We start from the raw sequence: 14,714 nt of genomic DNA on the forward strand, positions 1-14,714 counted from the left end.
GGAGTTTTTCCATACAAGAATACTAACAATGGTGTAGGGACCCCTAACACTTTTGAAGTACCTATAACCTCAATTGGAATTACCCAAATTGAGGTGGAGCCTACAATACAGCCACTTGATCCACCCCAGCCAGAAACGGAAGAAGAACCAAAGGTTGAAACAGGACCAAATGGTCTTGACCAAGAAGAAGAACATGAAACAGGAGAGTTGACTGAACCTTAACATGACATGCAACAATAAAAACTTGCAAGGGACAGAACCAAGAGAGAGGTAAGACCCCCAGCAAGATATTCTTATGTTGATCTAATTTACACTACTTTGCTTGCAGGTACTGAAGTGCAAATAACTGAACCTAAAACATTTGAAGAAACAATAAAGTCCAAGGACAAAGGCAAATTGTGGGCTGCAATGAAAGAGGAAATGCACTCACTAAAGGTAAATGGGACCTACTCCCTTGTTCCTAAACCAGAAAATCAGAGATTAATACAATGTAAGTGGTTATATAAAATAAAAGATGGCATCTCATACAAAGACCCCCCAAGTATAAAGTTAGGTTAGTAGCCAAAGGGTACACCCAAAGAAAGGGCATAGACTTCAATGAAGTCTTCTCCCCTGTAATAAAGTATAAAACCATCAGAATGATACTCTCTATTGTTGCCCACCACAACTTAGAACTAGAGCAGTTAGATGCAACTACAGCCTTCTTGCATGGTAATTTAGAAGAAGAGATATTCATGAGCCAGCCTGTTGGTTTTGTAAATATGAATGTGCCTAGCCATGTATGCCTATTACACAAATCATTGTATGGCCTTAAACAGTCCCCTAGGCAATGGTACAAAAGATTTAACTCGTTTTTGTGAGCATAGGATTTACAAGAAGCAAATATGATAGCTATTTCTATTTCTCATTGAGTGATAACATACCTATATACTTACTGCTTTATGTTGATGATATGTTATTAGTAAGTAAGTCTAAGTCTAAAATACTTGAACTAAAGGGTAAACTTAGTTATGAATTTAGCATGAAGGATTTAGGGAATGCTAAGAAGATTTTAAACAGAGATAGAAGAAATTGTGCACTAAAAATCCATCAGCACTCATATTTGCAGAAACTAGTGACTAAGTTTGGGGTGTCAAGGTCAAAATTGGTCTCTATGTCACTAGCCAACCATTTTATGTTAAGTAAAGCCCAATGCCCTAAGATTGAGTCTGAATTGATCAAAATGAAGTATGTATCATACTCAAATGTGATAGGATCTGTCATGTATGCAATGATAAGTATTAGGCCTGATTTATCCTTTGTCATATCCATGTTAAATAGATTTATGTCTAATCCAGGGCTTAAACATTGGTCTGCTTTGAAATAAGTGATAAAATACATTAACAGTACCCTTTGTGTTGGATTAGAATACTGTAAAATGAGTGTTTCACTTGATCTGTTTGGTTTTGTAAATTCTGACTTTGCAGGTGATAAAGACACAAGGAAATCAACCACCTCCTACTACTACTTTACTCTTGGAGGCAACTGCATAAGTTGGAAGTCACAGCTATAACTTACTGTGGCTCTCTCATCGATTAAAGCTGAGTACATAGCTGTTGTGGATGTGTTTAAAGAGGCATTGTGATTGAAAGGAATTCTGTTAAAGGCAAGTCTGACAGATGGGAAGGTGACAATTTACTCAAACAGTTAGAGTGCAATTCATTTGAGTAAAAACTCAGTCTACCGGGAGAGAACCAAGCATGTGGATGTACGTTTCACTTTTTAAGGGACCTGGTGGCATCTGGTGTGATTAACTTGAAGAAAATTGTTATAGAAGACAACCCAACGGATATTGGTACTAAGGTAGTTACTGCAACCAAGTTCAAGCAACTTGTTGTTCGTAACTTAGGCTGGAGTATTAGAGCTATGAGGGAATTGGATATGAGTGAGCTGCACTAGTTAAGTTTTGGTATGATGGTTGTTTCAAGTCTTTAAGGTGGAGATTGTTAAAATGAAGGCTTGAAACGGTGTCATTATGCCTTTAAGTTGTGTGATGTCATTTTAGTGGGTTGCAGGAGTGAATCCTGACCTTTGATCCAATTTAGATCCAACTGTTGAGATTCAACATATGGTCAACCGTATTTAAAGAAGCAAAAAATCGCAAATTAGGGGTAGAGTGTTCTTCGTGTTCTTCAAGCAATATTCAGTGTTAGGGTTTACTTTTGCAATCGAATCTGTGTAACCTGTTGAGGTTGAGTGATTTGTGAGTTAGTCATTCGGTGAGAGGGGTTTTTTCTCTCAAGATCTTAGGGATTCCAGGGAGAGAGTCTCTAGGTTGGGTTACGGGTAGGATTTGGTTGTATTTGAGTGATAGATCTTTAGATTTGTGGTTGTAAACTCTTATTTTAATTTATTAGTGCAGCGAGCTTCTCTGATTCTGGAGCTCAACATGACTGTAGTGTATCAAATCTTGGATAAGTGAATCATGGTAAAATTCGTGTTGTTTTCTTGCTTCTTGATTCTTTTGTGCATCTTTTTGTTTGTGTGAATTAAAGATTTATGTTTATTTCATAACAGTATATAATTGAACAACACTAAACTTTACCTTCGAGACAAAATGGGCATTAAGTAGGTGGTTATGGGAAAGTAATGTGGCGCTTTAAACACAAATCAAAGAGGGAACATTGTTGTTCACTTGAACTTTGGCTACCTTTACATGCATGCATTATTTCGGCAAATCTATATGAAGTGTTTCAACTCATTAATGCATTCTTTATATCAATGTATGATAAGTTTTTCTGCTTCCACACTAGCAGATCTGAACGCAAAATTAAAAACAAATCAATAGTGCATAAGCTACATGGCTATAAGCCATTTAGCTGAAGAGATAAAGAAAGAAAAAATAAAAAGGAAAATAGAAGTTGTAGCACCACATCTGCATGACATTCTGGCACTATCTTGAGAACCATATAGTTCAAAAAGAATAAATTAGTATATGTTAATACTTGATTTTGACACCAATGATTCACACGTGTAAAGTGCTAAGCTAACTTAGAAATTACACATGCATGAAAAATGCAATGAAGTAAATGGAAGATGTTTTTAAAGTGGTTCGGATGCTTAAAGCGAATCTTACGTCTACTGTTTTTTTTTATATATGAAGTTACAGGAGGTCGCGTATAGCGAATAGCGAGCGGAGGTACAAGTGATTGATTATTCAGAGAGAATATCAAATCAGTTTTTTTCTCGCAGGTTATCTGTGTTCTAAGAATAAAAGGTTACAATCAGAATGCGAGTTTCTTATCAGAATCTCGAAAATCAGAGAGGAGGCCTTCTATTTATAGTAGAAGGTTTCAAGGTAATGATTACAAGTCTGCAAGTGGGCAGGTGTAGTATAATTCCTACCGCGCTTCCCATTGGTTGATTACATAAGAGATATTCTCAAATCGTGTAGGGCTCGGACAAGTGGGCGACTCCTATCCACTCGTAGATAAAGCCTGAGTCTGCCAAGTTGATGATAGCTATACTCTTTCATTCTTTTGACAACGTGGCAACTCTTAGATGGCACAAAGCCTTCATGAACTCTGATTGGCGCTGGCTAACGTAAACTCACGTCAGCCCTGATTTTTTAGGCATAATAGAAGCTCCCTAGTTCTTAAGGTTCAAAAATTGAATCTTGAGAACTTCATGATTATGTCGCGACCTAACTTGTTTTGAAGAGCACTTGCTCAAACTATCAGTTAAGAACAGCCTAAATGAAATAAGGTCGATGACTTCACTCGACCAACGAACAGAATAGAGGTTGCAACATGGATCTTCGATAGTTACACAGGCGACCTGAGGTGATTGTCTCAAAAGGTTCAGCAACCTATGTCGGATCTTACCCAGTGCTATACCGATGTGTTTCGAACTCTATTTGTCATCCGCGACCAGAAAGTACTTAAAAGTATTTTGCTGTCGAAAGCTAGAAATCACTTCGCTCCAAGTTTGATATATAAGGAAAAGTGTTTTTTCGAACAATCTCTTCAGATTTTATCCGTTGCGCTTAACAATTGTCCTGGTCAATAAAATAAGCTTTATCTGACAGACGTGTCTTTGCATAATAACTGTCAGCCATGAACATTAAACGCAAGTCATGCTAAAACGACATTCTCTTTTAAAGCATTAAATGTGGATGAGGGCGCATTTAATGTAGAGGAGATAACCACGTTGATGTTTAGCGGCTCCAATGGAGGGAAACGTCGATTAATCTCCATGAAGTGTGAAGATTACTCTTCACATGGATTGATGACACATGGTCGCATCCAATGGCTAGAAATGCATCCCGCCTAAACGTTGCTTGCAAGGGAATCCAAACGTCGCCTTCTTCCTAATAAAACCCTAAGCTCATTCCACATTTTTCACAGAACTTGCATTTCCAAAGAGAAAAACAATGTTTTTCATACTCAAGAAATCAGTTCATCCTTTTCTCGGTTGATGTGCACTCGTCGTTATGACAGAACATCCATTCCCAATAATCCAAAGGTAAAGAAAATTTCTTCTCCTTTTCTCTTTTTCATTTCTGTTAAAAAACTCAGTTTTTCATGGTAATGGTGGGCAATGTTCTGAAACCCGGCCTGGACTGGGCGGTCTAACCGGGTTCACTTACATTTTCGGTTTGAAGAGAGCAAATAATCGAGATTTTCAGTCAAACTGTTTCAAATCGTGGTTGGACCGTCTCACTGTAGCAAACCGATAGTCCAACCGGTATTAAAAAGATTTCCAGTCCACACCCAATCCGGTTTAATCACATGAAATAAAAAAAAAATTAAAAAAAATTAAAAACCACAGTCGCGCACACACAAAGTCAAAGTGTCAAACAACCAAACCCTCAAAATTTTTAACACATTTTCAATTTGCTTTTGAGTTGTGAGTGTGACTGTAAGCTACTGAGCCGTCTTGCCCCTTCTTTAGTTTTTCACTTTTTCATCTTGGTTTGCTACTGCCATTTGCGATCTCCACTCTCCAGTCTAGTCCTCCTCTTCCTGTCCTCCATTCGCGATCTCAGAAGTCAGATCTCCTTCAAGCTTTTCGCTAAGATTCAGCGATTCAACCTCACGTCTTCACTCTTTAGTCTTCAAGTCTTCAGTCTGCTCTACTTTACTTCAATGCTTCTTCCTTGCCGTGGCTGGTCTACTGCCTGTAACTCTTCATTCTTCAACTTCCAGTCTTCAACGTGAACTCTTCAATCATCACCATCGCCATTGCTGATCTGCCAGATTAGTCACTTCAACTTAGATTTCAGCCTTCACATCTGCTGTCGTCTGCCGCCATCTACGAGCTGCCGTTTGCCGTGACCAAGTAACAATCTACAAATTCCTATCTTTCTCTGTCTTCTATGCTTTATGTACAGATTTATGAACCATGTTAGTGGCTTACAGATTTATGAACCATGTTAGTGGCTGGCTTTTGGATTTATGATGTGTAGAATCTTTAGATTTTATTATTTCTTGTTGTCTGTCTAGGTGGCTTGCTTGTTTTATAATGTCGGTGCCTGGTAATTTTCCTTAGACTTTTTAGAGAGTTGATTCTCTTTTTTTTTTTGTTCATGTGGCCAGCCTACGTGTTTTACAATTTACACTTGTAGATTGTGTAAAATGTAAATTCGCCCCTTGTTTTTGGTTTTGAAATTTGAATTGATTCATAATATTGTATTATTGACTTATTGTAATGTGATGTGAAATTGTGAAATGTGAATCAATGGATCTGTTAATTTCTCCTGGGAAATTAGAAATTGATGGTGAAACTGTGATCTGTGGAAGTTGCTTACTTGCTTGCACCGTGAAGCATTATTATTAGTTCATTACAGTAAACTAGTAAAGAGTAATTGAAAGGGGGAGTTTATTCATGTTGTGAATTGTGATAATAACACAGGTTTTTGGTTTTGACTTATCAATTTGTTTGGTTCTTCCATTGAGTAGCATGAAATGTTCTTCACTGGAAAACAAATTGATTTAAAGTTATATTTTATAAATTATAACAAATTGATTGTTGGTTGCCACTTGCTAGGGGAGAGAATGTCATCATCTTCGTCTACACATAACTCATCAGCCACGTCCATTTGCTAGCAATCTTTTCGAGGAAAGATCGATATAGCATGGGGACATGTTCTTGAGAGTGTTGATAAAGATGGAAAGAAAATATTATCTTGTCTTCATTGTGGCAAGGTTACTAGAGGTGGTGATATTTTCATAATGAAGCAACACTTAGCAGGAGTAAAAGGGGATATTGGAAAGTGTCCGAAGGTTCCATTTGATGTTAGATTCAATATGAATGAATCACTAAAAGAAATAGGAGTAAAGAGTAAGGAAAAAGAAGATTTTTGGAAGCATGCAACTCCTTTTGGTGCTGCAGTACATGAATTTGAGGGTGATTAGTTAGATGAAGAAAATGAAGAGGTTTTCCCATCACAAATGACCATGAATGAAGGTGGTAGTAGTGGCAGTAAAAAATAATTTACGAGCAGTAAGAGAAAGAAAACTACAGGGGTTAGTAATTATTTTGCTCCACAAACTACTTCTGGGTCTCAACCTTCAATTAGGAGTGTTTTGGCTGGAAAAGATGCAAAGTGGAGAGTAGACATGTCTGTTGCACAATTCTTTTATGATACTTGCATCCCAATGAATGCTTTAAATTCAATTTATTTTCAGCCTATGTTGGATGTTGTAGCTGCAATTGGCCCTGGGTATAAACAACCTACTTATGATGCTATGCGTGTGAATTTGTTGAGAGATGCTAAGAAGGAAGTCCAATTAATTGTTGACAATTATAAGAGGATTTGGCAAGAGGTTGGATGTACATTAATGGCTGATGGTTGGACTGATACTTGCCATAGATCATTGATTAATTTTCTTGTGTACTGTCCTAAAGGTGTTTGCTTTATAAAATCAGTGGATGCTTCAGATGTTGTAAAGGATGCCTTTACATTATTCAAGTTGTTTGAGGAAATGGCTTTATGGGTTGGACCAAACAATATTATCCATGTTGTCACAGATAATGGAGCAAATTATAAAGTTGCTGGAAGAATGTTGTCTGAGAAGTATGAGAATATTACTTGGTCACCCTATGCAGCCCATTGCTTAAATTTAATTTTGAAAGATATATCTGAGTTGGACCACATAGTGCATCTTACAAAACGTGCTTCTGAAGTAACAAAGTTTGTGTATAGTCACACAATTTTGATAGCTTGGTTGAGGAAAAGAGAGCTTATAAACCTTTAACTCATGTTTTTGTCAATTTATTACATAATAAACATTTTGTAATAATTTACTAACATCTATTATGTATTGTATGTATCACTTGAACAGGGTTGGAGAGAAATCATACGACCAGGTGCAACTCGATTTGCTACTACTTTCATTGCATTAAGAAGTCTACATGAGCACAAACATGACTTGCAAGCTATGGTGACTGATAGGTTTTTCTAGATAATGAATTTTGGGCTAACATGGGTTACGTTTCCAAAATTGTGGCTCCTTTGATGTGTTTGTTGCGAATTATAGACTCAGATGAGAGACCTGCAATAGGATACGTGTATGATGGCATGTACAGAGCCAAAAAAGTGATCAAGAAGTTCTTTAGAAAGAGAAAGACATTGTACAAGCCTTATACCAAAATTATTAAGCAGCGGTGGGATATGCTTTTGAGCCGCGATATTCATGCTGTTGCTTATTATTTGAATCCGGCTTTTTAGTATGACCGTGCAACTTTCTGCAGGAAACCAGAGGTTATGCGTGGTTTCCTTGATGTTGTTGACAATAAAGCAAATGCATTCAAGTTGAACAACACAAGGGTAGTGGACGAAAGTAAAATATATCGAGATCGCGAGAAAAGCTTTTCTCGTGAGCTTGCCCTTCAAACTTGCAGAACCACACGACCTGGTATGTGATACTTATTAAATTTCTCAATTTTAAGTCCAATTTCTAAGTTATGAATTTGTTTATTTGATTATTTCATATGGTTAACACTGAACACTCTTAACTTTTAATTAGATGAATGGTGGAGGACATATGGGTATAGTACTCCACAGTTACAAGAGTTTGCAATTAAGATTCTGAGCCAAACTTCAACCTCTTTGGGATGTGAGCGAAATTGGAGTGTTTTCGAACGTATCCATACAAAAAGAAGGAATAGATTGGAGCATCAACGGTTGAATGATTTGGTTTTTATCCATTATAACTTGCGTTTGAAAAATAGGTATAAAGCATTGAGAATTTTAATATTTTGGGTCGCAGCCAGGGGTCCCGGGAACGGCCTTTTTTTTTTTTTTTTTTTTTTTTTGTAATTCTCGGTTGCTCCTTTGTACATATTCATCGAACATATATAAATGAACTTTTTGACTACTTGTGATAGTACTTTTACACTTAAGCACTTCACAAAACAAATATAATATATCTGATCATCGAACTCATAGAAAATGACGAATAACAAGATTATTAAAGACTTAAGATTATGACACAAGTGTTTCTTTGAAGAGAACTGGAACAATCTTATTCATGAAATTTACAACAGCGAGAACTTTACAAGTAAAAATGATCAAAAATATAAGCGAGTTCGGAATCACTGATAATAATGGTGAAGATGTTCAACATTCTAAGCTCGCAGCAGTTCAGAACCATTAAGCCTTTTGAGGTGATACGCCCTAAATCGTATTATCTTAGTGATGCGATATGGACCTTCCGAATTTGGTCCCAATACCCCCACACTTGGTTCCCTTGTGCCGAGAAAGACGTCTTTCAAAACCAGGTCGCCAACGCAAAAATCTCTTCTCTTGACTTTAGAGTCAGAAAATCTTTTTGCTTACTGCTGGTAGAAATCTATCCTTAACCAAGCCTTGTCATAGTGTTCTTGAACCAAGTCCAGACTTGCACGTAAGAGTGTCTTGTTGTCTGTTTCATTGAAAAAATCCATCAGGAGTGAACCAATTCCTACTTCCACTGGAATCATTGTCTCGCAGCCATATGCAAGCGAGAAGGGTGTTTCTGAAGCAGAGGTTCTCGGAGTTGTTCTATATGCCCATAGAACTTCTGGGAGATCATCAGCCCAATTGCCCTTAGTTGCACCAAGCTTGGCCTTCAATGTGTGCTTAATAGTTTTGTTGACAGCTTCAACCTGACCATTGGCTTGCGGTCTTGCTACTGAGACGAATTTCTTATGAATCCCCAGCTCGTCGAAAAAACTGCTTGAATTCCTCGTTGTCGAACTGTTTCTCATTATCAGAGATGAGTGTATGAAAAATCCCATAGCGGCACACTATATTCTTGAAGACAAAGTTTTTGAGCTTTTTTGTAATGATCGTGGCCAAATGCTCTACTTCGACCCACTTAGTGAAATAATGCACTGTGACCACTACGTACTTGATGCCCCATTTACTAGTTGACATGGGCCCGATAAGATCAATTCCCCACATAGAGAATGGCCAAGGACTGGTCATTGTCGTTAGCTAGTGGGAAGGGGCTCGCGGGATATTCGCAAACCTCTAGCACTTATCACAATTCTTCACGAAGTTGAAAGTATCCCAATGAAATAGGGGCCAATAATATCCCTAACGGACAATTTTATTGGCGAGTGATCGTGCAGCAGTGTAATTTCCTCATATCCCTTCATGTACCTCTCTCATGATGTAGTTTGCTTCATCATCGGTTACACATTGGAGGAGGGGAATGCTAAACCCTCGCTTATACAACTGATCCCCGATAAGTGTGTAACGAGTAGCTCTAGTTCGCGAGAGTCTCACCTTAGTTTTACTGTTAGGCAAAGTCCCATCTCGGAGATACTAAATGATCAGGGTCATCCAAGAAGTAGATTCGATTGTAGCTACAGTCTGCTCAGGTGTGTTGATGTTGGGAACCTCAATGTAACGAACTGGAATACTGTCCAGAGCATCAAAATCCAGCAACAGAGTTACTGTCTCTTGTGATTTGCTTGATCGTATAATGCTTGAAAGGCTCGAGTATAACCTTGGCTTTCTTCAGATAGCTGATCATGTTTTCTTCTTTAGCTTGATATTCTCCCAAAATCTGATTGACAACCAGTTGAGAGTCGCTATTGATGTCGATTGCATCCGACCCCATTTCTCTTACTAGTCGCAAACCAGCAAGCAGCGCTTCATATTCAGCCTCATTATTCATAGCTCTGAACCCAAACCTAAAGATGCGAGTCCCTTCAGGACTGAGGAGTAGAAGACTAGCTCCGACTCTTCTTCTATTCGAAGACCCATCAACATAGAGGCTCCAGGTTGATAAGTTCTGAACAGTTTCTTGGACAACCCTGTTGGTTGGCTGTTCAAGTTCCCGATCTGCCTGATAAGAGAACTCCAAAATAAAATTAGCAATAGTCTGCCCTTTAATTGTTGTCTTCAGTCTGTAATACAGATCAAATTGATTTAGTTCCATAGCCCACTTGAGTAACTTACCCGAAGCCTTCGGCTTCTGAAGAACTTGTCTGAGTGGATAGTTTGTCAAAACATAGACGGTGTACTCATGAAAATAAGGTTGCAGCTTCTTGGAAACGATCAGTAAGGCATAGGCCAATCGTTTCATCTCTCGATACCATATTTTGACATCCGGTAGTCGCTTGCTTGTATAATACACTGTCCATTAAACTTTACCCTCTTCTCGAACGAGAGCTGTACTAATCGCATACTAAGAGATTGATAGGTAAAGAAATAAGATTTCCTTGGGAAGAGGATTTGACAGAAGATGTGGCTTTCCAAGATGCTATTTTATACTCTGGAAGGCTTGCTTACATTCCAAAGTCCATTCAAACTTCTTGTTAGCCTTAAGTATATCGAAGAATGGCAAGTAACGATCCGTTGCTCTTGATATGAAGCGACTGAGAGCCACTATTCTCCCTTTCAAGCTCTGAACTTGCTTTCGATTGGCAGGACTTTTCATATATAAGAGAGCTTAGATCTTTTTGGGGTTAATTTCAATTCCCCGGTGGTTAACCATATACCCCAAGAATTTTCTCGTGGATACTCCAAATGAACATTTAAGAGGATTAAGCTTCATTCTATATCTTCGAAGTATGTTGAACATCAACATACTGCGAGATTGGCTACATGATCTGAAGAGACACGCGACTTGACAAGCATGTCATCAACATAGACTTCCATTGTTTTCCCGATCTACTCAGAAAACATGCGGTTAACTAGACGCTAGTAGGTTGCCCCAACATTTTTCAAACCAAAGGGCATGACCTTATAACGGTACAGTCCTCAATTTGTAATGAACGAGGTATTGTCTTCGTCAAGCGTGTACATCAGGATCTGATTATACCTCGAATAAGCATCCGTGAAGCTTAATAGCTCATGCCCAAAGATGGCATCGACGAGCTGATCGATTTTGGGCAGATGAAAATTGTCCTTCGGACAGGCTTTGTTGAGATCAAAGAAATCGATGCAAGTTCACCACTTGCTGTTGGGTTTCTTTACCAAAACAGAATTGGTAACCCAACTCGGGTAATGAGCCTCTCGAATGAACTCATTTGAGAGGAGCTTGTCCACCTCAACTTTCAGAGCAACACTCTAGGTCCATGGCTCTTCTCTTCTGGCGAATCGGCTTGATCACGCTGTCGATGTTCAGTGCATGACACATTACATCCGGGCTAATCCCAACCATGTCAGCATGAGTCCATGCAAAAACATCAATATTTTGTCTGAAGAAGCTCGTTAGGTTGGCAGCGAGTTAGGGGCTGAGATTGCTTTCGATCCTCAATAGCCGAGTTGGTTCATTTTGGTCAACCAATACCTCAGATAGAGTCTCAATATGTCCACTGTAGGAATACTACTCTTGAACACGAGGATCTATATTGTCTTCTACTAGACCCGATTGTGGTTCATCTTGGTGATCGTCATAGCCTGCTCGGGAATGTCTACTGGCCTCCATTTCCCTTTGTATGCCATATGTACTACCCTTACATAGCAGTCACGGGATTCACTATGGGATCCTTTGACTTCTCCACACCCTGTCGGAGTAAGAAACTTCATCTTCAGATGATAGATAGAGGTGACGGCTTTGAAGTTCCGTAGTAGAGGTTGTCCCAAAATGCCATTGAAAGCAGACGAACAGTCTATTACCAAAACTCCGTCATTTTAGTCACCTTGTGGGTATTACCCAGAGTGACAAGAAGTGCAATCGTTCCCTTGGGAATCAGATGGTCCTTACTAAAAGCATAGAGAGGGATAGAGGCAGACTTTAGATCTGCCTCGTCCAGTTGTATTTCCTCAAAAGCTTGCTAAAATAAGATATTCACAATGCTGCCATTGTCTACCAACATCTTGTAGACTTCGCACCGACTTATTTCAGGCACGATAACGAGTGCATCCTCATGGTTGCGGCGTCGTGCTCATCACACTCACAGGGTCATGATGAGCTTTCCGAGCATACCTTTCTTGAACACCTCGAGAATTCCCCGTGAGGTGTGGTCCTCCAAATATGATTCCAACAAGATGGAGACCTTTGCGACCACGACACTTCTTTCCCTCGTCTCCTTGATCCTTCTCCCGAACGGGAGTTGGGCCATCAACATACTCCTTGAAGTGTCATTTTTTAATGAGGTCTTCAATTGTCTGCTTAAGAGCCCAGCACTCGTCAATATGGTGCCCGTTATCCCAATGATAGTGACAATATTTCTTGTTGTTTCTTGCCGCAGGGGGATTATTCATGGATTCTGGCTCTCCGAGCAGACTAGCTTCTGACTTGTCTAGAATAGCTGATACCGATGCATTCAATGGAGTATACTGATTCTTGTCGCGATCGCAACGGGGAACCTGGGCATAAGATTTCTTAGGCTTAAACTGCTACTTTTTTCCTTTTCGCTAATCGTCATTGGCCCATCTGCAATCAACTCTCCTACTATTCTTCCCCCCCCCCCCCCCCCCCCCCCCCCCCCCCCCCCCCCCCTCTCCGGGGGTTCTTCCCCCTGGCTAGGAGCACTGATCGAAGGACCAGAGTAGTGGCGATTTAGAGCAGCCATGGAATTCTCGATTCAGAGATACTTCTCAGTAAGATCGTTGAAGCAGGTGAGGGAAATGTCGTCCTCAGATTGCAGTTTTTTCCACAGGTCGGTTTGCAGACGAACCCTTGCAATATTCAGAGTTTGAACTGACTCCTCGAGTGTATTAGCCACCTTGTGTAGCTCCTTGTAGAACCTATCAATATAGGACTGGAGGGACTCATTTCTCTCATGTCGTATGTTGCTTAGATAGCTCAACGACATTGAGAATTTCCTATTAGCCTGGAAGTGTCTCAAGAATAACGAACTCATCTGCTGCCACAAGTTGATGGATCCTGGCGGGAGCGATCTAAACTAGCGTTTGGCATAGGTAGTCAAAGTCACTGCCAAACAGCGACATTTGGCCAAGCTAGAAACTTGATGAAGCTCTATGAGGTCGTTAAACTCATAGAGGTAATCTTGCAGATTAGAATTCTCATCGAATGCTCACATATTGGGCATTCTAAACCTTGACAGGAGAGGAGCAGCTAACACTGCTGGAGAAAAGGGAGACGCTTCAGTGGCTCGCTCACGCTCATTCTACTAAGCTTTAAGCTGATCCAAATCTCGTTGTAACTCCTCAATCTGAGGAAGTAGAGCTATTTGGGGATTGTTTTCCTCAACGTGGGTTAAACCCTCACTATTGCGGTTGAGGAAATACACCAGGTCAGACTTTTCCTCAACTCGGCCAAAGCCTTCGGCATGCCTCGACACAGGTTAGCTGGAGCCATGTGTAGGCATTTAATGGCCAGAGGAGCTATCCCGACCTCCACGGTGGTCAGAACTAACCCGTGTATGGTCAGCATTTCCCTTGCGGTGATGATCAGGACCATCACACCAACGATGAAAGGAATATCCCTGTCTTGCACTCTTATGGTGGTGCCCATACGATGTGGCGTGGGATGGCTCATAATGCGACATATTGCCAAGTCGTAAAGCCACAGGTATTCTTCCTGCTTCACAACCGGCATTCGCTGGTCCCTTGGAGCCCTTTGGCCCATTATTTGCCACCTGTTTTCTCTTGTTTTTACGCGTTGTAGTGCACGTGGCATAGGCTTTTGCCCGTTTCCATGCTTTAGTGCGACCTACAAACGTCTTTGGCGACGACATTGCCTTATCGGAATCGGCCAATATGACCTGATCCAAACGGTTTAGCCTTTGGCTAACCATTTCTAGAGTATTGTTGAACCTCTCCAAGTAACTCCTCACAATTGGATCGAGTTGTGAGCTCGAGAGAAAATCTGCCACTATATTTTGTGGAATAAGAGGTACTTCAGAAGAAGTATCATCCTGCAACCGAGGGATCTCCTCGAGGTTGGGGCTAGTTCGCTCGGTTTTAAAACCACAAGCCATTTGTTAGCAAGTAGAGCTGATTGATCATAGATTCTTGATGAAGAGCGGATACTAAATCACGGCCTCCTTCTAGTATCAAACTATTGATGCTTGATTTTGACATCAACGATTCGCACGTGTAAAGTGCTAAGCTGATTTAGAAATTACATGTGAATGAAAAATGCAATGAAGTAAATGGAAGATGATTTTTAAAGTGGTTCAGATACTTAAAGCGAATCATACATCCATTGTTCTTTTATATATATGAGGTTCTAGGAGGTCGCGTATAGCGAATAGCGAGCGGAGGTACAAGTGACTGATTATTCAGAGAGAATATTAAGTCAGTCTCTTTCTCGCCGGTTATCTGT

General features: G+C 39.9%; 1 protein-coding gene across 1 annotated transcript; it reads left to right on the forward strand.

The window, feature by feature from the left end:
• Nucleotides 1-6,212: 6,212 nt before the first annotated feature.
• LOC116139837 lies at nucleotides 6,213-7,445 on the forward strand. Its single transcript, XM_031425484.1, has 3 exons — nucleotides 6,213-6,371; nucleotides 6,669-7,166; nucleotides 7,326-7,445. The coding sequence occupies exons 1-3, from the start codon at nucleotides 6,213-6,215 to the stop codon at nucleotides 7,443-7,445; spliced, it is 777 nt and encodes a 258-aa protein (XP_031281344.1).
• The last annotated feature ends 7,269 nt before the right edge of the window (nucleotides 7,446-14,714 follow it).

The sequence above is a fragment of the Pistacia vera genome, unplaced genomic scaffold (genome assembly GCF_008641045.1).
Source record: "Pistacia vera cultivar Batoury unplaced genomic scaffold, PisVer_v2 Contig36, whole genome shotgun sequence".
NCBI lineage: Eukaryota > Viridiplantae > Streptophyta > Magnoliopsida > Sapindales > Anacardiaceae > Pistacia > Pistacia vera.